At 31.6% G+C, this 27,657-nt stretch overlaps 1 protein-coding gene across 2 annotated transcripts; it reads right to left on the bottom strand.

Moving 5' to 3' along the window:
• Positions 1-14: 14 nt before the first annotated feature.
• LOC106067536 (intraflagellar transport protein 172 homolog) lies at positions 15-27,558 on the bottom strand. Of its 2 annotated transcripts, XM_056029313.1 has the most exons (49): positions 27,393-27,558; positions 24,411-24,554; positions 24,023-24,135; positions 22,493-22,598; positions 22,111-22,190; positions 21,734-21,821; positions 20,953-21,167; positions 20,731-20,854; positions 20,469-20,564; positions 19,513-19,725; positions 19,297-19,400; positions 19,114-19,199; positions 18,899-18,963; positions 17,970-18,017; positions 17,295-17,360; positions 17,093-17,194; positions 16,526-16,662; positions 16,048-16,155; positions 15,829-15,913; positions 15,613-15,705; positions 15,293-15,370; positions 14,868-14,948; positions 14,671-14,766; positions 14,509-14,580; positions 14,189-14,267; positions 13,718-13,838; positions 13,427-13,571; positions 12,788-12,877; positions 12,235-12,332; positions 10,930-11,065; positions 10,570-10,686; positions 9,819-9,961; positions 9,389-9,547; positions 9,114-9,294; positions 8,834-8,943; positions 8,550-8,570; positions 7,278-7,413; positions 6,867-6,965; positions 6,618-6,727; positions 6,370-6,433; positions 6,186-6,272; positions 5,673-5,789; positions 4,716-4,826; positions 4,330-4,545; positions 3,758-3,817; positions 2,563-2,661; positions 2,285-2,438; positions 1,195-1,286; positions 15-548 (listed from the first exon to the last, which is right to left on the bottom strand). In XM_056029313.1, the coding sequence occupies exons 1-49, from the start codon at positions 27,429-27,431 to the stop codon at positions 465-467; spliced, it is 5,268 nt and encodes a 1,755-aa protein (XP_055885288.1). In that variant the 5' UTR covers positions 27,432-27,558; the 3' UTR covers positions 15-464. The 2 variants fall into 2 exon arrangements, with proteins under 2 accessions (XP_055885288.1, XP_055885289.1); XM_056029314.1 differs by lacking the exon at positions 8,550-8,570.
• Between the last annotated feature and the right edge of the window lie 99 nt (positions 27,559-27,657).

Genomic DNA, 27,657 nt, shown 5'->3' on the forward strand with positions numbered 1-27,657 from the left:
ATGCGTAAAAAAAAAATAATTCTTGTTTTATTTCATTGGTTGCATGTACAGAAAGATCCCAGAAACAAAAAAATCTCATTTTATTTACAAAAGATTTGTACAATGACAAAGCTTAAATGTCATTGTGCTTAGGACGGATTGATTTATCACAGACAAGTTTCAGATCTGTTTGTAAGGACACAAATTGAACATTTAGTCAAAGACAAGTTCATTGACATCACAGTTACAGAAAATACAAAACAATTATAAATTAAGTTATCTCAAAGATTCCATTATTCCAGATTGTATGGTCAAAAAACTATTCTAAAAATATTTCAAAGTAACAAGAGGCATTATAAAATTCTGAGCTATAAAAATATAAGATCAACTTAGCTTTTAAAAAGATTAACAAATCAAAAACATAACATTAAAAAAAATAAGTATGGAATGGTCAAGGGTCACAGTTACATAAGATGAACAGAGCATCACTGGAAAGAGAAGTTAGGATTGGCTCCACACCAAGTACCAATAAATTTGAGCACATCCTGAAGCTCTGAGCTGTGAGACACCTGATGAAGGAATGAAACAAGTCTTAGTTATAGTCTACACACCATGACCAATCAAAGTCTACACACCATGACCAATCAAAGTCTACACACCATGACCAATCAAAGTCTACATATTTTTTAAGTCACACCAAAACCAATCATTATAGAAGGCCTCAACAACAATGTCACAACCAATGACGTGGGAACGAGTTATTGGTCTAAACTGCCCACAGGTTGCATCATTGCAGGTCAGTGTTAAGACTTTCTATAATGATAGGTCTTGGTCACAAAGACCTATAGTTTCTTTCTGAGATCTAGGATCTGTAGAGTTCATCTGTACATTTGTCTAATGTTCTACAAGGCTAGTGCGCTTATCCCAGTTATGTCACATTTCTGCTAGTGCAAAAGGACTCTTCCATAAAAATTCTAAAGAATTAAAGTCTAGATAAGAATTAAAATCTTAGCTAGTGCTAACATTCAACCAAATGTTACTTATGTACAAAACTGTAATCTAAAATTTATTCTTAACCTGAATGTATTACCCATGTACAGTGGATGCTGTGTTATTTATGCATGTCTTTGTTGAGGTGTATTAATTGTTTTTGAAGTTTCTCACAAAACCAGAAAGAAAAAAAGAATAATAAATAATTGTAGCAATGATGTTTACTTTGGTAGCCATGAGCAACTTATTCCAGTCTTCTTTGTTAGCTACTTTATTTGGATTTTTAAACTCCACTTTATTCCTCAATACAGGGTAGCCTGGGGATAAATAAACACACAAAAAAAAATGTGTATTTAGACATTATGTGTAGATGACTTGCCCAAACATTTAGCAACAAAACATGAGATACCTCCAGTTAAACTATAAGACATCAATCACTAAAGTTTCCATAGAATAAATGCTGAGATTTTTCCGCATGACATGAGAACTTCTGTTATGACAATTGTCCAAGTCAGAAAAATAAGATCAATATTTTATGTGACTCCACAGACCCAGCTCAGATTTCTGTCCGTTTCAATCACACAAAGCATTTCATAAGATAGAGATTCGGATATAGCATATATACTACTCTTTAGGCTATATGTAGTCCACAGTAGCACAGTTGTCTGAGAGATCTACAGACAACAAATAATAGTGGGTTTTAAGTCAGGCGCCCCAAAGGCAGATCAGGTTGCTTGATGACGTAGAGGCAGATCTACAACAGCTTAAAGTCCAGGCATGGAGCTGTAAAGCATTAAAATATACCAGAATGGTGAGATGTAATAAAGCAGACCAGAGCCCTCCTTGGGCTGTAGCACCACTGGGATGATGGATTTAAAGAAAATACTAAAACCGGATTTTAAAAAATGACATTAGATTTATTGTCAACAATGAAACACCAAATCCAGTTGAAAATTTTCTAAAAGGATATGAAAGAACTGGATTCAATACCTTGTGATAAAATATAAAGCCAATAATGCTTTTTTTAAATACACAATCTCTTTATAACTGTAATTATATTAATATAAAGTCTGTCAAGGAAGAGATTAATATCTAATAATAATTGCAAAGGTCTTATTTAATTAATTAAGATTTTAAAAATTAAATTAAAATATACTCATTATAATCAACCAATGATTTTAACATGGAAAAAATTAATGAACATAATGACAACATTTCTGGAAGATAGGCTTTGGACTAATTTAGATAAGTAAATTTTTAATTTAATAAGGGAGATGATCTATATATAATCAGCGTAAAATGAGCTACCACATACCAGTAACCACACAGGGGAGAGCCCTAATGCCAGTTTCCATTGCAACTAGAGAAGCTTCATATGTGCCTCTCTCATCTTTGGGAAGAATCTGTTCCACCTGGCGATCCATTGACACAGCTAACACCCACTCTTTGACCTCCTCATGTTGACCTCCCTAACAATGAAACATGTATTTCTAATGAGAAAAAAATAATGATGGAAAAAACAATTGATAGAAACTCATTTCTATAGAAAAAAAACTTCTTTTATAAAATCCAAAATTCTTTCTATAAGCTCACAGTTAAGAATGGCTTCTCTGGAATTGGGATCTCAAAAGGAATGTCTGTTTCTTGAAAATCAGTGTGGTCAAGCATATCCAGTGTCCCTTCTTCCATAGCCTTTTAATTAAAATAGAAACAATTATTAGCCTAGTGAAATTTAAACATAACATTCTGGGGAGGTAACAATCTGTAATATAAGATATATGATATATATTAAATAAATATATTATACACACATTAGTATTAAATTAATGTTACAATATTGTTAGTTGTATGTTGAGCTATGTCACATTGGACAAAAAGATTTGTCCTAAGTTTTCTGACACCTTCTTCAAAGCATCATTGTCAGGCAATATTATTTGAATATGTCTTTCTTGCACTTAGCCTTATAGATGAACAGGGTTAATCCTTGTTAACTTCTGTTCATTGTTCCCAGCTACCCAGAGTTGTCTCTGTGTTTATGCAAATGAAGGACACTTAATTACATTCAAATTCAACTTTTAAAAAGACTATTTCAAAAATGATTAAAGTAAATGGCACTACAAATTCTTCATTAGCAATCTTGATGACTTAATTAGTGACGTCAATGATTCAATAAGGACTTCTTTAAAGGTGTAGTTTTAAGGTAGGAACAATTGTTTTATGGTCTGAAGATTTCTGATTTTTCAAAAGGTTGCAGTAACCAGTTGACATTATTTCAGGACATCCAAATCAATGCACCCTCCTATTTTTTAAAATGACTTTATTTGTTGAGTAAATAAGATTTTGGACCTTATAGAATAGTGGTCCACCAAGATCAGGATGAACACTAGAAACTGCTCATAATTTATGTTGCCTTGCTGTTAACATGGAGACCTAAACATTTTCTCCAAGACCATGTCCATTATGTCTTTACTGTAAGCTGCATTCTTAACTCTAAAAGTAACATGAAATTGTGGATTTCAATACTAATGCTGGATTCAACATAAACAATACCAACAAAATACATTAGGTATTATTAGGGCAACATGGACAGTTACATTCAGTATTATTGGTGCATATTTATCTGCAGAAAAACATTGGGTATAATTAGAGCTATATATACATTTACTTATACAAATACATTTGGTATTATTATATCAACATGTATTTTTATCTTCCGAAATACATTGGGTATTATTAGAGTTACACACAAATTTAGCTATACAGCTAAAAAAAAAAACGAACTAGTTACCTCACTGATATCCAAATATCTGTTCAAAAATACAAATGCCATATTTTCCCAGCCTAGAGCCTGAATATAATATAAAATATTATATTTTATATATAAATTTTTTTTTAAAGTAATATATGAATTAGACATCATTAAGCTGAAAGCAATTTAAAACATATGTATCAAACCTAATTAAAAACCATATAGCCCATGCCAATGGTTGAGATGATTGGAGTCTCTCTTTAGACACCTTTTGGCAATTAAAAATGTACTATACACTTCAAATCTAAGTGAAGTAAATAGTTTTTGATCAAAGTCACTTTTTTATGATGATCTATTGAGCAATAAGAAATATAAATATAAAACAGGTATTATTTTATAACTACAAACTAGATTTTTGACTTCCTATTATCTTAAGGATGTCCATTAGATGCCAAAGAAGATAATTACATTATATAATTTCCCCTTCTTCCATATTACTATTTGTTTCTATATTCCCATTGATTATAATCTAATATTATTCCTTTATTAATAAACATTTATTAGAGCATGAATTGATGATTGCATTTTGAGAACAATTAGAAACAATGTACCTTGCAAGCCATTCCAGCTTCATAGAAAGCTTTATCGGCAGGGATAATGTCAGTGTGACGTAAGAGAGAGACAGAGAGCTTGCCAGCAATGCTATCCAGGGAAGGTTGGGCTTGGGCAGCACATCTAGTGGCGTAGTAATGGGCAATCAGCAACATCTTCTCAAACTCTTCATGCTGGGGGCCATTAGCTTCAGATGTCTTACTAATGTTCTCACACTGTTAATTTAGTGCAACAAACAAACTCTATTAATCTGTTTCTCTAGCAATTGCATAATCAACATTTAAAAAAAGTGTAGTTGAGGTCTTAAAAGAGGCAGAAGAAGCAAAAACAAAAAAGTTTCAGAATTTTGAAATGAATAAAACTGTTGATCCAAGATTTATCTTACCAAATCATGTAGCATGTCACGTAACTCTGCCCAAGATCTGTAAGCTTCAGGTTTGCTCATTTCCCTTTTTGTCAGAATGTCATTGAAAATTCTCTTGTATATGTTATAATTCTAAAGATAAACACACACATATATATATATATATATGTATATAAATATATTTATACTAGACAGATATTACCAGCTGCCCGCAGGTCTTAACTTGCGCATTGCTGATAAAGTCACTGATATAGTGCATTAGCAACAATTAAAGAAAAGAATAATGTTATAAGTAAAGCGAATGTATGAATTCATGAATAAAAAAATATTATGAATGGACCTAAAAATAGCTAATTGACCTGAATCAGATTTTTTAATGAAAACATTGGCTTGTGTATAGATCTATATTTAGAAGCACGCGATATCAAGAATAGAGTTGCACTAATGGCGAACAAATGTATGTAAAATGCTTTAGAAATTTTTTTTAATGTTAATTTGATTAAAACCTGAGATGAATGGACTATAATTAGTATATTCATGTGTTTAATTATTAAACTATCTTTGCGAAGAGAAGTTATATCATCTTAGAGTTGAATTAGACCTAGGAAAAGAGAGATTCATATAACATTTCGGTCTGCGCATGCGTGATCTTTTTTATTAGATTACACGATTCATGAATGAAACTATTAGAATATATCTCAATATGGCTTCGCAGCTTTAGCGAACGAATGTATGAAAAATGCTTTAGAAAAACCAATTTGAATGTTAATTTGATCATTCGGCACATCCATCCATCCATACGCCTTACATTCTACTTTATAGTACCGGTATATATATATATATATATATATATATATATATATATATATATATATATATATATATATATGCACATGTAAACAATCAATATAATGCAAAAGTAAATGACTAAAAATTATATATTGAAATGAAATAACAAATATAGAACTAAATTTGTACTTGTGAGTTAGCTGGTGCTCCATACTTCACATAAAGTTCCAGTGCTGCCAATGAGTTATTGCTTTTAATAAGATGTGTAGCATACAAGGCCACATACTTCTGTTGAACTTTAGGATTCTAGGGAAAATTATCAATAAATGACTATGTAAAAACAACAGAACCATTATCAATTCTATCAAAAGTAGCTTATTCTTCTAAAACCTTGCCATTTAATGCATTGATTCAATACGTATACAAAAAAAAAATATATTTAAAAAAAAAAAGCTTATCTAAAGTTGGTGCTCAAGTTTAATTATCAGCAAATTTAACAAATGTATATAGCAAGAATTTTAATCCAAAATTTAAAAGCAAAAAAAAAATAAAAAATGTGAGAATATAATCTAATGTACATGATCAATGTTTGGCTGGTTATAAACAAGTTATGAAAACAAAAATTGAACAGGTACACATATACAGATAGTTTGTATGTCTATGACCAAAGGAAAAGTTTCATCAATTCCAAACAAATCTGACCTGTTCTGCTGCTATCTGCATACATTTACTCCATTCTCCTTTCTCAGCAAACATATCTAGAGCTCCAATCACATCTACAGTTGCCAACTGAAACAAAGGAGTGGATGTGTCAAATGAACAGAAGTTTAAAAAAAATGACTTAGAAAAAACAACTATTTTAAATTAAGGCTTCAAGATAACTCACATCTTCTGCCTTGCCTTGATTCCTACAGAACTCTTTATACTTTTCATCAACATAATTTTCAAATCTGACGTGAAAGAATTAATACAAAATGTTGCTCTTTTTAAGATTGACAGAATTCCACAAATACACATTTTTCTAAAAATACTAAGCCTAAATGTTATTTCAAAAAAATGTTCTTTAGTTATTACATTATGTTTGAATTGAAGTCTTTATTAAATAATGTTATGGCCTTAACCATTTTCTCATACCTAGGATCCATTTCTTTAGCCACTTTTTTTGCTTTATTCCAGTCCCCAGCTGTAATTAACATGTCTATACCTTGTTTTACCATATCAATACTTAGATATAGCTCTGCTGCCTAGGAACAAAAATTATTCCTTTCAATCAGAAATACTACTTTTAATTAAACAAGAAACTCATTAAGTCAAGTAATATAATCATTAAAATAAAAAAAAATAAAATAAAAAAAAAATACAATAATAAGTTGAAAGTCTTACCGTTGAATAACATTTGATCTCAGCAAGCCTAGGACCGACCACTTGAACAACTGTTTGAGCTTTTTGGTTATCTAAAAATTTAATAGCAATATCGCCAGCCTATAGAAATAGAACAGAGAGAAGAATTTCTAGTAATACTGTATCTGAGTGAATGTAAATGTTATCTGTTTATTAAAATATCCAAATGTTAAATCAACCAACATCAACTGAGTTCACATTTCACATCCAGTATATGTTTACATATACCAAATCCTAATTTTATTTCATGCTATTGTTTTTTTTTTACTATTAATCAAAGCTATTTAATGAAGGGATTAAATAGTATTACTTATGTGTGACTTTAGGGGAAACATTTTTAACTGAATTTGTTACATTTCAATCATAAAATTATAATAAATAAGGCAAGCTTACCTTCATTAGACATTTTTCCACAATCTTAACATCAGGTACCATGTCAGGTGTGACTTTCAGGTAACACTCTACTGCTCTCTGGTGTTCACCTGAGGATTCCCATTCTCTGGCTTGCCTGACAATAGCTTCAGCACCTCTGCCATAAAGAAATGTCACAACACAAGATCAATGGCATGTTAATTCTGGTCGCTAATGTACATAGTACTATATCTAGATCGTACATAGTACTAGATCTAGAGCGTACAAAGTACTACATCTAGAGCCTACATAGTACTAGATCTAGAGCGTACATAGTACTAGATCTAGAGCATGTCAAGCTTGTCTGGCATATTTACATTAAGGTTTCCAAGTTGTTGGAGAGGCAGGACTGCCAAAGTGAAGTCCTATCTAATGGGTACCTGATAGCTATTGTGTGGAGTACTTATCACTGAGCTGTTGCACAACAACCACCTCACAGACTGTTTGCCACATATACATGTTTTATGGTAGTTTAAATGTAGATGTATATACAATTATTTGTTGTATGACAAAATTAAAAACAAAAGCACTCTAAATTTATCATGACCATTAGAAATATTTTTTTCTTTACAGCATTAATCACTTCAAAAAGTAAGAAATGTGTTGTCATAATTGCAAAATTGTATGAATAAGCAAAAAATATAAACAAAAAAGCATTAACATTTTTTTATTAGAAAGCACACATTTTGTTATTATATAGATCTATCTAACATTATATGATTAACCAAATTTCTTTCAAAATAGCCGAATTTGAGAATTAGATGCTACTTATTTTTCTTTGTCAAGTGAATGGAAGTAGAGTAAAAATCTAGAGAGTTAGTCTAGTTGAAGAATCTATATTAGGTCAAACAAATTGTCTTTATAAGTTTTAACAAATTAAAAACAACAAACATTTTAATGAAGAAAAAAAAGTGCTTCTATTCAAATAAAAAAATGTTATAAAATTGTATACAATGATATAGTTATAATAAAGGATTGTAGGTTAGTTTGTCTAGCCTAATTTCTGACAATTTTTTTCACTCAATTTTGAACCCCTTCAAAGCACTTTAAGTTATCTAATTATAAACAATAAAAAGTGATATAATGACAGTTTAAAAAAGATGGATGGTAAATTGGTCATTTGTGAATTGAAAGATTATGAACAGACATATCTTACCCGGTATTTAAATGTTATAAGAAAATGGAGCTCTAAACACACACACACAAACCTATTATTTAAAAAAGCAAAAGTTGAGTGTTTAAGCATGGACTTACCCTCCATCAATATGTGCCTTACTGAGACATAAGTAGCGATTGGAATTATACATCTAATTTATTTGTAACTTAGTGGGCTCAAAATTAAATATTATTTAAATTAAAAAAAAATTAAGCCTTTTTAACCATAAGATTATATATGATTTAAAAGAAATTATAAAAAACAAAACAACAACCTGATGCAAACAAAAGACCAAATATTAAAGATGAATTTTAAACAGCAACAGAATAAAACCTAATGATTTCAATAACTATACACTAAATATATGAGAAGCTACACTTACTTGCCAGATTTAGTAACAGCTTCTCTGTCATATTCATCTTGCAATTGTTGAAGTTTATGAGGCAGATACTCTTTACATACACGAAGAGCATCTGACCACATGCCAGAGTCCTAGTTAAATGTAAAAGAAATATTGAATAGTGCATTATTTCAGACCACTTACAAGCCAAATTAAATACAACTTTGTATTAACCTGGTCATCAGATTAGCACTTTGCAAATGTTCTAAGACTTTATGGACTCCCAAACTGTAAAATATCTAGAGGACAATGATATTTCTACCTTGTAAAATTTTATAGCAAGCTCTGGGCGTTGTGCTCTCAACAAGTAGGATTCAGCCTTAGAGTAATCTTTTTCTTCAAAAGCAAATCGAGCCTGTCCAACCAACACGTCAGCTACAGAATCTGGATCATGTGCTTCAGCCACACGCTGTGCAGAGTCCCAGTCTTGGTTATGTACATACCTGCAATAGAAGAAAAGAGCACAAATATGTATATTGTTTATTATTTACATTTTCTATACTACTCCAAAATACAAGAGAAAAAAAAAACACTGACATGAGGACAGCCTCTTTAGGCCTCTGGGCTTTAACAAACTCTTGTTCTGCTTCATGGAATTTGCCTTCATCTTCCAGATACATAGCATGCTTGAGATGAACATCTGGTAACTTTTCTTTCATGGCAATAGTGCACAATTCAAAAGCAAAATCAAAAGCACTGAGAAGAAAAATTTTTAACAGTTACTTTAACATTAAAAAACAACTCTAAAAAAACAGAGTTATACTTGATCTTTTAAGCATATAAAATACTTGTTCTTCTATCCTGGAGTGTCTTTCAGTTGAGTAATTTTACCAATGGTAATACTCTAGTATAAAGTATTCATTAGTGTTAAGTCTCATGACTCTATTTTGCTATATTATTTAATTTTTTATTTATTTATTTTAATCTATAATGTCTTAGTAATTATTACAAATAAAAAGGAACCTACCAGTTTTCTGCTGCATAATCAATTGCAGCTTCTAGGAGACCAAATTTGTTCAAAAGTTTTACTGCTGAATCACCACCCAGATTTTTAGCCCACAAGTAAGCCACTTGTTTAGCTGCTGGCGGGCCACCTTGAGATTTGGCCACCTGATTACATAATAGTTATAGAAATTAGATGAAATCTAACAGTTGTTGAAAAAAAAAATCTAAAAGATGACAAGAGATAATCAAACAGAGGGACAATATATCAAATTCAAAGACCACGAATTTGAAAATGTCTAAACTTTCAAATATCTACGAAGAACAATTGATTTTAAAAATGACCTACTAAAAGAAATAAAGGAAATAATAGCAGGAGGCAACAGAGCATTTTATAGCACCCATGATTTACTTAAGAGGAACAATATCAAGAAAAACCAAGAAAATAATATACAAAACCATAATAAGACCAGCAGCAATGTATGCAAATGAGACCTGGACACCGACTAAGACATCTGAAAATTTACTAATACTTGGGAACAAAAATTCTGAGGAAAATCTATGGCAACCCAAAGGCAGACCCCGAATGCGATGGATTGATGATGTAGAAGCAGATCTGCAACAGCTTGGGGTAAGTGCGTGGAGACGAAAGGCCCAGGAGAGATCTGAATGGAAGGATATGTTGAAGCAGGCCAGAGCCCTCCATGGGCTGTAGTGCCACTGGGATGGATGGATGATGAAAAAGATGAAACTATAAATGTTTTAAAGGCATTTACTCTGTAAGCTTCATCCCACATATCTTGTGCTCTGTACATGTTGACTGCTGCCTTCCAATCTCCTCCTTCTTGAAAGTGATGCTCAGCTTGTCTGAAGTTTCCTTCACTTTCCAGTTCCTAGGTTAAATGTAGAAAATGTAGCTTAATCACAATTCTGTATCACAAGTGTCTAGCCTTCAAGAAAATTTGAATATTAAGCCCTTAGTTTGGAAGTAAAGTATTTTAAAAACACTCAGATTCCAAGCCTACATGCATGCAGAATGTTGGGAGACAAACTTGTAGTACAAGGTATAGGCCGAAAAGAAAAGACTTTGCTAATTTTACTTTCGAAAGCTACATATAAAAAGAACACTATTTTACCTTTGCCAAATGTAAATGTGTATCAGTGACCAGATTCTCATGATATAACTTGACCAGCCGTATCATGTCCACATACATTCTCTGTTTCTTGTACATAGTAATGGCCAAGTCAGGCTCCTCCACAGCAACATAAAGTCTGGTTTCATAGAGAATGTCAAGTTTGAAATGTATCTTCTTAATATTATCTATGATAATATAATAGAATCTATGAGCCTTTTTTATTATTATATCCAATGGAGAACAAATTCTGATTCAACTAGTTTACACATATTTTGAGTCAAAAACCATCAACATTTTTTAATATGCCCTAGTAAAAATTTATAAAAATAAAAGTAAATTTATAGACATTTATAGGTTAAAAGTAATTTTCTTGACAGACTTCAATAGACTGCTTGATTCATTGCACCCAACTAACTGCACTCTAACTGAAATAACCTTTATACTGAATTCTCAATACTACTATTTGACAGTTCAAACTCATGTCTGTTTGTAAACTTTTGTAGTTTTGCTGTTACTGCTCTTTGGAGAAAGTATTATTTAAGTGAGGCAGTAGTATAATGTTTTAGGGTTCATTAAGCATATTTCCAAACAATATTGTATCATTAACATGGTATGGCAATCTGAGCACTAAAAATAAACTTTATAGAATCCTTAAATGCTGCTGGTAAAATCATTGGCAATAAACAAACCCCATTTGGGCAGCTGTTTGAGACAAACATCTATAAAAAAGCTAACAAGATCCTAGAAATAAAGAATCACCCTTTGTGTCAGGATTTTGTGATTTTATCATCACAAAAGAGATACAAGACAATGATAGCAAAGACAAACAGACACAAACACTCTTTTGTTCCCCTGGCAATTAAGTCATTAAATAGAAACAATCTGATATAAACTTTGTCACGTGTAAATTATGAGTGAGTCTGGTGTGAATGTACATTTTGGATTCTTATAGTTATAATGTTTTTTGTTTGGTGTAATGCACAAATTGTAAAACAAATTTCCATACGGACAATAAAGATTATTATTATTATTATTATAGGTTTGCCACATCCAAAGGAGACAAAACTGTTGCCTACTAGAAGTTTATTAAAATTATTTTAATTGTAGCTTTCCTATCTTGAAGTTATGTTTTCCGATTGTTCCTTTCAGAAACCAGTTTCTGCCAAATGTTCATCTGTTTGCCAGCAAGATGACATCTAAGCTGGTCTGAAAAGACCATATGGGTCTCCTTGCCGCTAGGCTATAATTCTACCTGAAAAAAGTTTATTCTAGTCCTAGTAGCCAGGATGAAGTCCCCACAAATACCTCTCTGCCTCTTTAAACTTTCCTTCCTCCTCCAGTTGTTTAGCTTGGGCTATATATAAGTTGGAGACATCCTCACCTTTCATGTAGGTTGCAGCAAGCTAGAACAAATGTACAAATAAAACAAATGAGCAAATATTCTAACCATTTTTAGCCTGTTTAGTGATTTGGCCTAAGTACACATTTCTATACAATGGGCCATTGATTGCTTCAGTTCCTTTATGTTATAATTTATTTACTTCTTTATATTTATATATTATAGGAAGAGTTATAAGTTTCTTTTTTATTATCTTATGTCATCTGATTTCAGTGCTAAAAACAGATATAGATCTAGTGGTTACTTTTTTTTTTTTTTACATACATTAATTTTAATCAAAATTCAAAAGCTTTATATTGTTTATACCAAAGGTTAAGTGTCAATTAATTGCAAATGTAACTATTTGGACTTCTTAAAAATTTGATAGGCAATAAAAAAAATGTATAAATAGAGAGAAACAACAAAAAAAAACTTTATACAACACAGAGAAAAATCTTGACGTTCATGAAAAGTTCTCACCTTGTGTGCATGCTCCCACTTGCCAGCTTTATTGTACATATCTACTGCATCTCTTGTACACCCAGCTTCAACATAGAATTTTTCTGCTAACTGGGAACAAAATAGTCGTGGCCTTTATGAGCACTGAGAGACATTTGTTAACAAAATACTTAAGATCTAGGTACCTGCATTCTAAATGAAAATAGTTAATATGAAATAGACAAAATAATATATTTTTTGATATGACATGAAAATGATTTTTTTTGGCGAAAGCAACAAAAAGTCATTAGTTTTTCAACAAATCTTTGCATATTTCCATTAAAATTGATTGACTTTGAGATACATTTATTAGAAAATCATCAAAATTAGCTGACAAGCAAAAAAAAAAAAACAACAACAAATGACCATTAAATATTATTTACTGCTACTTTGCAATTTTTTCTTCTGGTTGAAATTTTCATAAAAGAAAAAAATCAGTAATATAGAATAATAGAAGATATATTTTATAAAGTATATATGAATTAAAAATTGTTCCAACGTGACTTTATATTGAATAGTTGCACAATATTTATACATAATTCTAGGACCTACAGTTTGGTATGCAGATACAAATGAAAAATAATTCCAGCTCAATGCCACTTCTAGACTGAGACTTCCTACCTCATATTCTCCAATGGAAGCATAATGTTCACCAATTTTTTTGTAGTATCTGGCAGCCATTGCTGAGTCCTGGATTTCCAGAATCTGTACAGCTTTAGCCCACTGTCTGGAATTGATAGCTGCCTCCACAGCTTTTGTTGTTGCACTGATAAGAAATATATAGAAACATAGTTCTAATAACACCCTAAAACAAAGTAGAAAATGTAAATAGTAAAAACTTCTTTTTTTTCAATTATGGAAAAAAAAAAAAATTGCCCAGGCTGAAGTCAAATAAAAAAACTTTTTTTTTACCCTGCCTCAATGAAGTGGTTAATGGCTGCATCCAACTGTTTCTGAGTTACCAAATAATCACCAAATTCTTCTTCTAATTTCACTACTTCACTTGGGAAGGCATGTCGAGCCAAATCAATTGCTAAATTGATATAAATATATAACAGCTTAAACATTTTTTAAATTGCCTGGTGATGGCTAGTATTTGATAAAGAGATATTATTCTGTATAGATTAATTTTATAAATACTTAATTATTGCGTTTGTGAGATTTTCATTTAAATACAGGTTTAAAAGAAACTTAAGTAATAAAAACCACAGTTCCATTATAGTAGCAACAAAAAAAGTCTACATAATTCCAAAGAAGAGTATTGCTGTTTGTCACACTAGACAATGTATGAAATCTTTCTGAATATAACAAAAATAACACAAGTACTTCTAGGTCAAGACAATAATTTTAAAACAGAATACATCATGATGTCAGTAACTGCACCTCTCCTATATTCTTTGCCTTTCTTAAAACATTCCATAGCTCTTTGGTAGTCTCGAATTTTCTCATACAAATCTCCAGCCTAGATAGAGATGTTAAAAACAAGTTTGAGGTAGATATAGTCTTGAAAAATATCAAAAATATGTATCAATAACAATGACCAAAAAACAACAACAGCACTTTCCAGAATCCCATCTTTAGGTGTATAGCAATATATCAACTTTCTTCTTAAACATTTATTAGTATTACCAAGCCCATTACATTGTAACAGTGTTGAATTATCTTAAAATCAAATGTGTTTCATTAAATGATTAATGCCTTACTCTGTCATAAAGTTCAGCCTTAATGAGGGCACCAGCGATTCTTGCAATCAAATCAGAGTTGCTCATTAGTTCCTGAGAACAATAAAAAGTCATAAAAAAAATAATTTCACTTATAAAAAAAAAAGGTTAAGTATCAAGAAAAACAAAAAAGATTTTACAAACCTCTCGACTAGCTGCTAATCTGGCAGCTCTGGCAGGTAGACCAGATTTCATGTAAAGATTAATGGCAGCCATATAATCTCCTTCTCTTTCTTTCAACTGTTACAAAGATGTCAAATGTGATTCAAAATACTCTCTTATTTGCATGCCTAGAGCTATAACTAATTTATCAAGGATGGTTATATATAATTGTAACTAACCTCCCCTGCTTTCTCTTCTTGTCCAGTCTCCATAAGCCATTGGTTATAATTTCTTTTGAGAGTCTCTAGTTCAGGATGACTCTGAAACATAATGACACATACAAGTTTTCCTTTGAGACTAATGAGTAGTGATTGTGAAAAATAAAATGAAAACATTTTTTGTCATTCTTTCTGGTGAATCAATGTTGTTCTTGACACCGCTATTAAAAAAAAAATTGATACTGAGAGAATTGATTATTATCAGACACTAATCAAGTAATTAGACAAAAAGAGATTCATACACCTTGTCTTGCAAGAAACATTTTTTTAAAAATAACTATTTGTATGTCATACCATCACTTCAATACAAAAATTGGAAGATATAAAATTTACAGTTATTTAGTTACAATGTATATTGCTCAAAATAAAATGACTTAAAAATGTACCTTGGCATCTGCTACTTCTATAGCTTCATCCCACATGTGCATTTCTTGATACATCTCTATTGCTTCATTCACATGATTCTACAAGAACAAAATATAATGTCTTAACCACCTTATTTTTAGTTTAATTACTATGGAACAATTTATACTTGATTATAAATTTTGTTTATGAAAATTAGATACAGTTTCAAAACAGTAATTCTTGTATGTAACACAAAAGCAACAGATTTTGTAATGTATATTTTGTAAAGATGGAGTGTACACTTGTAAATATTGATGCTTATTTACTAACTGTTTATGCAACAGCCTAAAGCCACACTTACTCCTTCTAAATAAATATACTCTGCTTCTTTAAACTTCTTTTCAGATATAGCAAGTCTCGCTCTAACTTTGTAATGCTGGCAGCCATCGCCTCCCTAAAACATCAAGCATAGACACAATCAGAAACATACAAACAAAACACTAACTATACATATATGTGCTAAAAAAAAGAACTTTCTTTTTTTTGAAAAGCCAAAACTAAAAACAAATCAACTAACCACTTGTTTGGAAACTTCCTCTGCTATTCTTAATGTCTCTTTGAGATATCTGGCTTTGGCTATATTGCCTAATGCAGAAAAACATCTACAACAAAGAAGTAAATGATTGTGTAGTTAAAAGTGTCAAGTCCACGAATCATAATCTTTTATCTTTACATGGAGTCTATAATATATATAACTTTAAAAAAACTAGATTGATGAATGAAATCACCAGATTACCTTTCTGCTATGTGAAGTTGTTTTTCCTCTAAAGCCATCTTGCTAAGTGTCTTCCACATAGCTTCAGTTTCAGCTGACATTTCAAGGGTTTCCAAGAAGGCAACAGCTCTGTAACAAAGGAAGGTAAAAAATCATGGTTCCCACAGACAAAAGACAAATGTTTTAACTTAATTGGTGTTAAACATACACAAATCTTTCAGCCTATTTTAACTAAATACAATTTACAACTTTAGTTTTTGTTTATCTTTGATCAGTTATAAACTTGCAGCATGTAAAGGATAAGCTTACAGCCAGAATATTTATTTTCAATTACATTTTTTTTACAAATACATTTCAGGATTCACCTTGTGTAAAAAAAAAAAAAAAAAAAAAAAAGCCTGTAATCTTTCACATTAAAGATTTTTTAAATAAAAAAAAAAAAAAAATTAGAATCAACCATTTTCAAAACCTGTTTAAAAAAAATAACATGAGAATGTACCTAGCATAGTCTCCGTCATCCACAGCAGTACCAAACTCAATCAGTCCTTCATCCAGTGTGTAGGCTACAGTGTTGACACCCTCACTCACTAACACATCTGTACGTCCCTCCTTTCTCTCTAGATCTATAATGTCACCCTTTAAGCAGGAAAGAAAATAATCAATGTCTGTTGAAGACAGATTGTGCTTATTTTCTTTCAACACCATCTTTACATAATTTATATTGCAGGATGTCTAATAGTACAAAAGTCAATAAACTTTAAAGTTAGAGGGATAAAATAAATCATACATTTAAAAAATACTAAACTAATAAAAGATAAAATAATAACATTTCAAGATATACATTCTACAATTTTTAGATACATTCTCAAGATACACATATTGTTTTTTTCTAGATACAGGCACTACTGTCTCAAGTAACTTGAGTTCTTAATTCTAGATATATGTGTTATAAATAATTTGAGAAGCCCATTTTTGTTGCTTTCTATTGTCTTAGATGTTTTGTCTGCTCTTTTTTTAACCTGAACTTAAACCCAATGTATTGTTAATATCTAAGTGTGATACAAACCTTGATGGGAACCATGGTCACTCTTTCTGGTGACTCAATGTTGTACCAAACACATAGGTTCCCTCTGTTTTGTGCCACAACCACATCACTTCCTGGTACCCACTGGTCAATGAGACATATAATTATTAATACAAGAACTAAAACAAAATGAACTGATTCTGTGCATAAGTAATGTTAGAAGTTGAACAAAACAATTACTGACCTGTACATATGAACAGTAGTTTAAGATACTTGTCTTCTGTTGGGTTTCAATATCATACAAATGTAGCTAGAGGGGGAATAAATATAGGTAAGTAGTCAGCATAAATAAACTAACTAGATTTATTGGTACTTAGTATTTAAATTAAACATTTTGAGAAAAATGGGTGTCTCCATAATAAAAAAGTAAAGTTTCCCTTTCAGACCTTGCAATCTGTGGGGCAGATGATGTTAAGGTCATCTGTTTCTATGGCCAATGGTTTACAAGCATTGTGTCATGTGGCCAGCACAATGACCAACCATCTTTACTTTCCCCAACTTAAATCAGGTACCCATCAGAGTTGAGTTGTGTTGTCTCTAGGCACCCTAAAAATCCCAAAATTCATAATTCCAGTCTTCACAGAGATTTGAACCCAGGGCCTCAGGATAGAAAGCCAAGTGCTTCACCACTCAGCCACCGTGCCCCGTCTCTATAATACAGTTAACACAAATTGAAAAGCTTGTCAGAAAAGAACTTGTATATTGTTCTAGATACATGTAAATGTGCCAAGGGAATTAAAACTAGATCTAGTAGACATGAGGTATTCCATTATTGAAAACATTCAATTTAAACAATTCAATCTAATTGGTTGCTTTTTAAATCAATGAATAGTTTGTAAGTAAAAATGTTTCTGCTAACCTTCAGCTTGTTGTCTCTAAATAAAAGCTTGTGTCCTGTTTCATTGAGCTGAAGGTGAAGTACAATTGAATTCAACAGAGACATTGATACTTATTTTTTTTTATGTGCTATGTATAAAATACAAATCTATGGGGTTTATAAAATAGCAAATAATGACATGAAAAGTGATTACTCTAAGAAATTAAGCAAGACTTAGTATTATCTAATAAAGTCAATAGCATTAAAACATCATCAAAAGTAAAATCAAAATACTAAGTGGATTGTATAATTAGAAATGGGCACATTGACATCAGAGAAACTATTACAAGATAATTGTGCAGAAAGACTGATAGACCATGAATAATGAGTATTATTTATAAATGTCCTATTTAACATCTCATAAGTATTAAAGATCAAGCCCTTAAAAAATAAATCACACAAGCTTTTACTCAACACAGAGATACAATACCAAAATAAATGAAATTGTTGAGAGAAATAAGAAATATATAAAGATCTAAAAAGAGAAGAAAACCCTGGAGCAAGTCCCTGAAGGAGGAATGTAATGTAGGACCAAAAATGCCAAGAGAAACAGAAAATATGGAGAGCTAATTTGGAGAAAGATCTATGGCAGAGTGGAGATCAGACTTAAAGGGAAAAAATAACAGAAAAAAAGTCTAATTAAACTCCTCTAAGTGATGTAGACTCAAGGGTGAATGTATGGGATATGTTGACATAACATGTTTGTCTTGGATACATTCTATTTAGGGAAAAAAGAAAAATATGTAAAAAAAATTGACTCTTTTTAAATTCTTAGTATTTTGTCTAACAAGCTTTTTTGCTGCTAAGTTGTAAGATCTTTTCCATTCTGTACCATGGAAAGCAGTGTGCTGTTCTTTTCAGTAGCTCTACAAAGTGTTGTTGGTTATGCTGGGATATTGTTTAATACTTACTTCCAACCAATCCACTCTGTTGTCATGGCTGATCTGTGCAACATTCAATCCAGATATTATGTCAACTGTAGACATATTTAAACAAAATGAAGTCTATTAGTGCATTGGGATTTACAATATCACATTCTATGCATATTATAACCAGAAAAACTAATATAAACTTATCAAACAATAACAAGAAACAACACTAGTCAGTAGAAAAAAAATGAACTTACTAATGGCAATAGTCTTAAGGTCAAGAAGATAAGCCATTTTTTTGTTGTCTTCAACTCCTTTCTGTTTCCTTTCATTTAGCCTGACGCTATAATTGAAGGAATAATTGATCGTTAACAGCAATCTTTTACTGAGGGCACAAATATAAATATTTACACATACAATGTCAAAATAGACAACAGTACCTGATGAGATGTGGATTCATGAATTCTGTCCTGACACAACCCAAAACCTCATTAGCGCCATACTCTACCAAAGCCAGCTCACCAGCATTAAAGATCATACACACCTAGAGTTCAATGAAAGAATAAGCAGTTCAGGAGTGACTAAATATAAATTACAAGAAATTATATGTAAATACCTTTCATGAACATTATTATTTCTAAATACGATTAACCTACATTTTCATTGTCAAAGCAGTACTTTTCACTTCCTGAGCCTTGCCAAGGGACTTCACTCAGTCTAGATGTTAGCATATCACCAAGCAGAAGTGTGTCTGACGTATGGGCCACTAAATATCTGTCTTTCCCCATGATTCTCACTTCATCAATCTCATATCCATAATGAGACTTAAGCATGACTTTTGTGTTGTTTGATAGATTTCTAACAATAGCCTGTGAAAAAGTTGCCAATAGCAAATATTAGTTACTAAAAAAAATTTTTAAAAGGTTCTATTACATTACAAGATCAATGTAGACGTTATTTATTAATACAGCAATTGGACCCCACAGTGAGCTACTAACTACTGGCAATAAATGCAGCCCTAAACTCTATGACCATATCACAAGGTCCTCAGGGATTGCATAGAGCTTCCTTTAGGGAACAGTACTAGGAAAAAGAAGAAGAGGCAGACAGAGAAAGCGATGGGGAGACAAAATTAAAAGAATGGACAGGCCATTCATTTAAAGAAATTCTATCCAAGGCAAAAGACAGAGAGGAATGGAAAAAGATGATCAACAGATCTTGTGTGGTGCCATAACGGTTCAACAGACTAGGAGTAGGTAAAGGTGGTAAAGGTATTACACATCGTTAATAAAGTATGTAAGTAAAGCACCTTCAAGAATAAGAAGTTTATGTCAATATACCTTACTTTTTTTTTACTAACAGTTGGCCAGAAAAAAGACAAACTCTTTTAATGGTTTCAGTACCCATCTAAACTAAAATCACATTCACAATATCAGAATGTTAATGTTTCAGATAGTGACCAAGCATTTTATCCCTCATCCACAATTCCTTCTTAGCATAAATGATAATTAAATATTAACATAACAATTTGTATTGTGAAGTATGACGATGAACAAAAAAAAAAAAAAAAACTAAAACAATATTTGTTAAAGTATAATGAATTCCTACATACCTGACTAACTCCAACATGAGTTATTTCAAATTTATTTTTATACAAAGTTCTTTTAAGGCAACAGTCAAACAATTCCAAACCTCCACAAAGAGTTCCCTGGAAATGAAAAAAACAAAAAAATACAAACTATGAAAAGAAAATAATGACAGATGAAAAAAATACAACATAGTTTCAAATAGATAATTCTTAAAAAAAAAAAAAAGGTGTATACAATGGGAGTTTTCTTTAGTTTTACTCATTGAAAGAAAACTGTATGACTCACAGCAACTACTCTAGAGCCATCTTTTTTCCAAGCTAATGCTGTGATTGTGTAGAGATTTGGGATCTCTTTGAGTTTTGGTTCTTCCCAGACTTGTCTTCTTGGGCTCCAGTTCAGAACCCGCAGTCTTAAACAAAGAAAGCACAGAGTTTTACCAAAAACGTAATTAGCACCACTCAAATAAAATCACACTTCTATTTTAAGGTCTCTTAACTAATGACTTACTTGTCAAAGCTCCCTATAACCACATTCTGTCCACTGGGTGAACAAACTGCAACAGTAAACTCATGCTCATCAACATCTCGGCTGAAGTCGAACTGCTGGAAACTACGTCCATCCCTGCCATAAGCAAGGATTCTTTTGTCACAGCCTGCTGCCACAATGGCATTTTGAGAATAGGCCAGAGCATAAGGAGGAGATGGGTGAGTGGCAATTTTGCCCTGAAAGTACATGAAACATTCAGTCTCATTCATTGCTTTCTTAGAAACATATAGGAAAGAGATCCTTTTCATTCAATTGAGTTGATGGCCCAAATTAATATAAGAAAATGACATAAAAAGCTATTAGGGATGTAAAAAATTAAAACTGCTTGGATCCCTCCCAGCCAGCGTAGATGTTCAGACAGGCAGATAGGCCTAGAGTTCCAAGAATTTTCAACACAACTCTTCTGACAATTACAAAGAAGAAAAATAATAAATAAGCATTTTTTTCTTGGGATTTTTTAAAATTACCTTTCAATTTTGAAAATAAAGAGAAAATAATTGCAATTTTAAGTTATAGCTGCAATATTTTATTTTTAGACCAATTGATATTAGAAAGCACCTTGTTATGCTTTTAAATATCAGCAGAAGTAAAGAAAAAAGTAATTTCTTCAATTTCGTTGTAATAAACTACGTTTTAATTTAAAAAAAATCAAGTTACAGCTTAAAAAAAAAACCTACATAATTTAGTATTGTGGGTACATTTACATGTCAACTATATTTTTTAAAAATTTAACTTGACTAACCTGTGTATCACCTGAACCCTCATCATCAAAAAAGTAACGAATGATTGAACCATCTGCATGACCTGATAATATTCCTTTTCCAGATGGACTATATAGAAAAACAGTACATTTTGCACAAGTTAAATTGTTTATTATCATCGAAAAAAATATCATTCATTTTACAATCATCCAAAAACTCATCATTCCCATCCAAACCATCTGCATGACCTGATAATATTCCTTTTCCAGATGGACTATATAGAAAAACAGTACATTTTGCACAAGTTAAATTGTTTATTATCATCGAAAAAAATATCATTCATTTTACAATCATCCAAAAACTCATCATTCCCATCCAAACAAAAAAAAACTCAAAAAGATAGGAGAGTACAACTAACTTGCATGTAAGAGACACAACATAAGATTCTGTACTGTAAACAGTTGATGACTTATTTGTTCTAATGTTTGCTGAGCGAACCTGCAGATAATAACATTTATTTCAGCTATCTGTTAGATTATTTTTCTTAGACTATTCAACAGTTCAGCTCTGTAATTTAATTAGTTAGAACCTTAATAACAATGTTATGTGGAACTTAAATCACATGAATTAATCCTAGTTGTTCAAGCATTATATGCATGAAGAAGGGCAACAAATAAGTGATAAGAGAGTTTAAACTGAAAAGGTTTTTTAGATTCAATAATCATCTATAGTTATTTTTAGTAATCCTTTATTCAATGTAAATTATCAGAATACTTCTATAGTAACATGATTATACATACTTTTCCATCTGCAAGACCATAAATAATTGGTTGATCAGGTGGCCAGATTAAACATGTGACTGCACTTTGTTGGACAAACTTGTTACAGATGACTTTCTTTTCTCCCCTACATAAATACAAATACAAATTCATGATTAATCCAATTTAAAAAAAAAATGATCTCAGAATTGATTTGTGAACAGAAAATAACTATAGCCTAATAAAAAGAACAAAATAAGTAAAAGTAATTAACTTTTTTTCTTCTTTTTTTTTTTGACCAATCCTATCTATAAAGCAGTTTTTTTTTCTCTCTCTGTATCCAATATCTTGGTGTTGGAGATATTTGGAGTTGGAGGTATTTTTCACAGAGTATGATGATGTTTAGTAAATACCTTCAACACCAAGAGAATCTTTTCCATGTCTTTATTGATTTCAAGAAAGCTTTCGATCGAGTATGGGGACTGCTGGTTCAAAACCACAGTTGGAGTAAGACAAGTCTGCCTACTTTTTCCAACACTTTTTCAATATCTTCTTTGAACGGATAATGGAAGGTGCTCTCGAGGGCTATGAAGGTACTGTAAGCATGGAGGAAGAAGAATAACTAACTTGCGCTTCACAGATGATGGCCTAGCAGGGACAGAAGAAGAACTAGCTGACTTGGTGATCTGCGTTGACAAGACTTCTGCAGCATATGGTATGAAAGTAAATACCGAAAAAACAACAACATATTATTACCAATAGCCAACAGGGCTTTAATAGGGGATCTGTATTGGAGGAGAAAAGCTGACTAGTATTGGCATCTTCAAATAACTCGGAACTATTGTCTCAAACGAGGGAACAAAACCAGAACTACTGGCCCAAATTGCACAGTTCACAGAAGCCCTTTCAAAACTTAAAATAACATGGAAAGTCAAAGGCTTAGCCCTCGGCACCAAAATCAGACTGGTCATGGCCACCTTTTTAATATGCTAGTGAGTCTTGGACACTGACTGCAGAGCTAGAGAGAAGGATCCTAGCAATAGAATTGAGATGCTACAGAAGGATCCTAGGTATCACATTCAAAGACCGCATCACAAACCAAGAGATTAGAGACAGGGTTACAGCAGCGATTGGACCCCATGACGACCTGCTAACTATCATAAAAAAAGGCAAGCTAAAAATCTATGGCCATTATTACAAGATCTTCAGGGCTTGCAAGGACCTTCCTTCAGGGAACAGTACCAGGAAAAAGAATAGGCCGACAGATAACATAAAAGAATGGACTGGCCTGCCATTGAAAGAGGTTCTGGGTAAGGCAAAAGACAGAGGAATGGAGAAAGACGGTCAATGAATCTTGCATTGTGCCCTAACAGTCCAAAAGACTAAGGGATAGGAAAGGTAAAAAAGCATCCAATATTAACTAGCAAAAAGTTTCTCAGCATATTTCATTGTAACCATTACAGATGCAAGAAAATTTTTATTTCTAAATTCTAAATTCCAGCCTTAACAGAACTTGAGACTCTGCAACAATCCCCACACAATATTAAAATGAAAATGATACTTATTTATTACCATTCATCTCCTATTTTGTAAACATAAATAATATAATCTGTTTGTCCCACGGCAATCTTGGTTGAGTCACTAGAGAAAGCCAAGCCTTTAACTGTATAACTTTTCTTGCCATACTGAAAAACAAAACAAAACAAAACACTTTTATAAACAATGTTTCTAATTCTAAAACCTTTTTATATCTCTTAAGATTTCTACCAAAAACATTTTTTTCATTATAACAAACAACAATAAAAAACAAAACAAAAAAAAAAATCAATAAAATCACTATGTTTAAACACAGTATTGTTTTTAACTTAAAAATATAATGAAATCTGAATAATCTACATAATATTTAAAAAAATAAATGAGAAAACATGACAAGATAAAAAACCATCCAATTAGGGCATACTTTTGAATCTGCAGGTTTCAGAGAGAATTTGTCACGTTTTTCTCCTTGCTCATCAAACAGCACAACAACTCTGTCAGAAGTACAAACTGCTAATTTTTGGTTATTGGGTGAAAATGCTAGAGCACAAATTTTGGCAGCGCCATCCTGAAAAACAACCCAAAGCAAAGCAGTGAACACAAAATAAAAGGATCAAGAAGGAAATACTGCAAGGCAGTACTTTGAAGTTCTTTGTCCAAAAGATTAATAAAGATTTTACAATTAAAGGGTGACATTAATTGACTTTTTTATGAAATAGAGACATTGGCTGTCCCACTGGTATATTTGATGAAAAGCATAACAGACAGTCCAAAATGGGACAGTCTCGCTAAAGTTGGGACGTCTGGTCACCTTATGTTTACAACCTCTATCCTAAAGTATAGCCTATAGATTTCAGGTCTGAAAGAGGCATATATATTACTTTTATTTTTATAAGTTTAAGTAACTTATTATATCAATCAAGTTTATAATTATTGACTAATGCAGTGATGGGAATAGAAATTAGCAAAATTTTAAGGAAATTTTCTACAACCATTTTTTAACTGGCCTGCCGCAGCGATTTAAAAAAGAAGTTGATGAATTCTTTTAAAATTATATAGAATTAATTTTATTTAATATTTTCTGTAACTAAAGATGGTTAGGGTTAATAATTACAATGCATCAGCTTTCAATGGCCTCCTTCAGTTGTGAAACGACTATGGTTCATCTGGAACACTTTTTCATATGGCTGTGGAGCCCTATTTTGGAGAGACACTCCCATCCCATCAAGGTGGCTTTTGTTTTGGTGGAAGAGGAGCTGGCCATTTTCCGTGTGGCACGCTTTTCTTCAAGAATCGAGGCTCATGTTTTCCCGCTGTCTATAGTCTTCTTGGTCACAGTCTCTCTCCAACTAGTGCGGTCTAAGGCTATGTCTTCCCAATGGTCAGTATCAATGTTTACTGATTTTGAATCCCTTTTTATCACATCAACGTAACAGAGGTGGGGGCGACCAGTTTTTCTTGAGCCACACGCAGGTTTCCCATACAGAATGATTTTCGGGATGTGATTGTCCCCCATCTGGCAAACATGTCCAAGCCAGCATTGCCTGAGGAACATAAAGAAGCTGGGAATGCCCATTCTCCTGAGGATCTCTATATTACAAACTCTTTCTTTCCATGTTATGTTTCAGATCTTTCAAAGGCAGCGCAAGTGGAATGAGTTTAGTTTTCTCTCTTGTTTTGTGTAGGTTGTCCACGACTCACTGCCGTACAGTAGCATGCTAAGAACACATTTAGATGACAGTTTTTTGCAGATGCTTTATATCTGGTCCAGGCAGTCTGAGCATTCTAGATTATAATAGTTATTTTTTTTTACTGGTATTGTAACAACATCTCTAAAAAAAAACTATTTATAAACAATTAATGTGTTTGAAAATCAAAACATGATTGAGTTTTGAAATGTTTCAAAAGTATAAAGCTACACTTCTGTTTGTTTCACTGGTTATTAAACTTTCTTTTTTTCTTATATATAATACAGACGTTACTTCAAAAAAGAAGATAATTACGTCCTACGCGTCATGCATATTAACCAATGACCTAAATTCTGCCAAGTCACTGGTTTTCCTGGCTAGCTCAGGCAACTGATTCAATGCTCTAATAGCGCTAGGGAAGAAGGAGCATTTGTACAAATTTGTCCTAGCATATATGGAAAGAGAAATGTGCCTTTATCATTGTGTCTTTCTGAGTATTTTATTAAGTTTTGTTTTTGTATTTGAAGAAGTCCACCAAAAATGCTTAAAAAAGCAAATGAGAGAAAACTGTTGAATATCTGCTGAGCTCTAAAGAACCATGAGATGAGAAGCAATGCTTTAGAGGGTGAGAATGTTCAGCAATTTAACTGCACAATGAGGCTTTCTTATTTATATTATGCGACTCTTTAATGCAGAAGTTGTTAGCAAGAAGTGGTTCTTCTATTAGATCTATAATTCTATATAGACATAGATGAATACTCTAGACCTAGAATCTAAATCTACTCTAGAAAAATAGATCATAATAGTAATTAATCAAGAGTCTATGGAATAGATCTAGATCTACATCTAGAATTCTAGATCTAATTATAATGATATAATCTAATTCTTATTAAGTTATTCTACTTTCTAGTCTTATGTCTTATATTGGCTATATATACCTACTATAGGCCTATATATATATATATATATATATATATCCTATATTAAGTTTTATTTGTTATTTATATAATATAGATCTACTCTATTTAAAAAATTTAAATTTTAATCTTTAAATATCAATATTATCAGTTAAATTAGATTTTATAATTAGTTCTATTATAATTCATTCGAAATTAAATCATTCGAGTCAATGTCAACTCTAATTTTGATTAAAGGCCTTCTAATCAATGAAATCATTTTTTTTTAAAATGATTCTAAAATTTAGATCTAGTCTAGATTGACTAGATTCTATGTGGTATGTGTACTACAACGCAGAAAACTACTCTCCTGGAGTCTTTACTCTAGTCATCTAGAATCTAGAGTCTATAGTAAACTATATTGTATATATTCTATGTCAATGTCTTTATAGTCTCAACTCAAGATTTTAGAATAGAATTTAAATTGTAGAAGACTAGATTCTAGAATCACTAGTCATTAGTAGATGTCTATTACTTATAGTACTTATATATTACTTATAAAATACTTATAATTAGATCTAGATCTATATAGATTATAGACTATTAAAACTATTTACTCTGCACTCTATCCTATAATTTATAATATTAGATAGAATATAGATAGATCTTAGTATTATTATTTATTATATAGATCTAGCTAGATCTATATCATCTAGACATTCTAGATTCTAGTTAATTATTAATTAATAATATTTATTGATATCATAATCACTACACTAGATCAAGTAGGTGATATAGATTTAGATCTAAGTCAGACTTTACCATAGGAGGCAGAAGAGATTTCATGTGTTTCAGCTGCATCTTAAATATATTGACTCAGGTTGTCCAATTTTAACGGACCCAGTTAATTCAAGTAATTCTTAGTAATAACATTAAACGTTAAACTCCAGGTTCACACAGACGCGCACTTGCAGGAATGTTAGCAACGACAAACATTGAAAAGATCCCCGCAGTGACGTAGACAATCACATCTATTTTTCTTAGTTATTATAATTATTTTTTTGTTAAATTTAATATATTTAACTCC

Source organism: Biomphalaria glabrata, chromosome 5 (assembly GCF_947242115.1).
Source record: "Biomphalaria glabrata chromosome 5, xgBioGlab47.1, whole genome shotgun sequence".
NCBI classification, from domain to species: domain Eukaryota; kingdom Metazoa; phylum Mollusca; class Gastropoda; family Planorbidae; genus Biomphalaria; species Biomphalaria glabrata.

Coding starts and splice junctions, on each gene's coding strand:
- LOC106067536 (XM_056029313.1), bottom strand. CDS start 27,431: ATGCAGCTGAAACACATGAAATCTCTTCTGCCTCCTATG. Junction 24,555..27,392: donor AATCTCTTCTGCCTCCTATG/GTAAAGTCTGAC, acceptor GTTGTTTTTCAG/GATGGCGCTGCCAAAATTTG. Junction 15,706..15,828: donor AGGAAGTTTCCAAACAAGTG/GTTAGTTGATTT, acceptor TTGATGTTTTAG/GGAGGCGATGGCTGCCAGCA.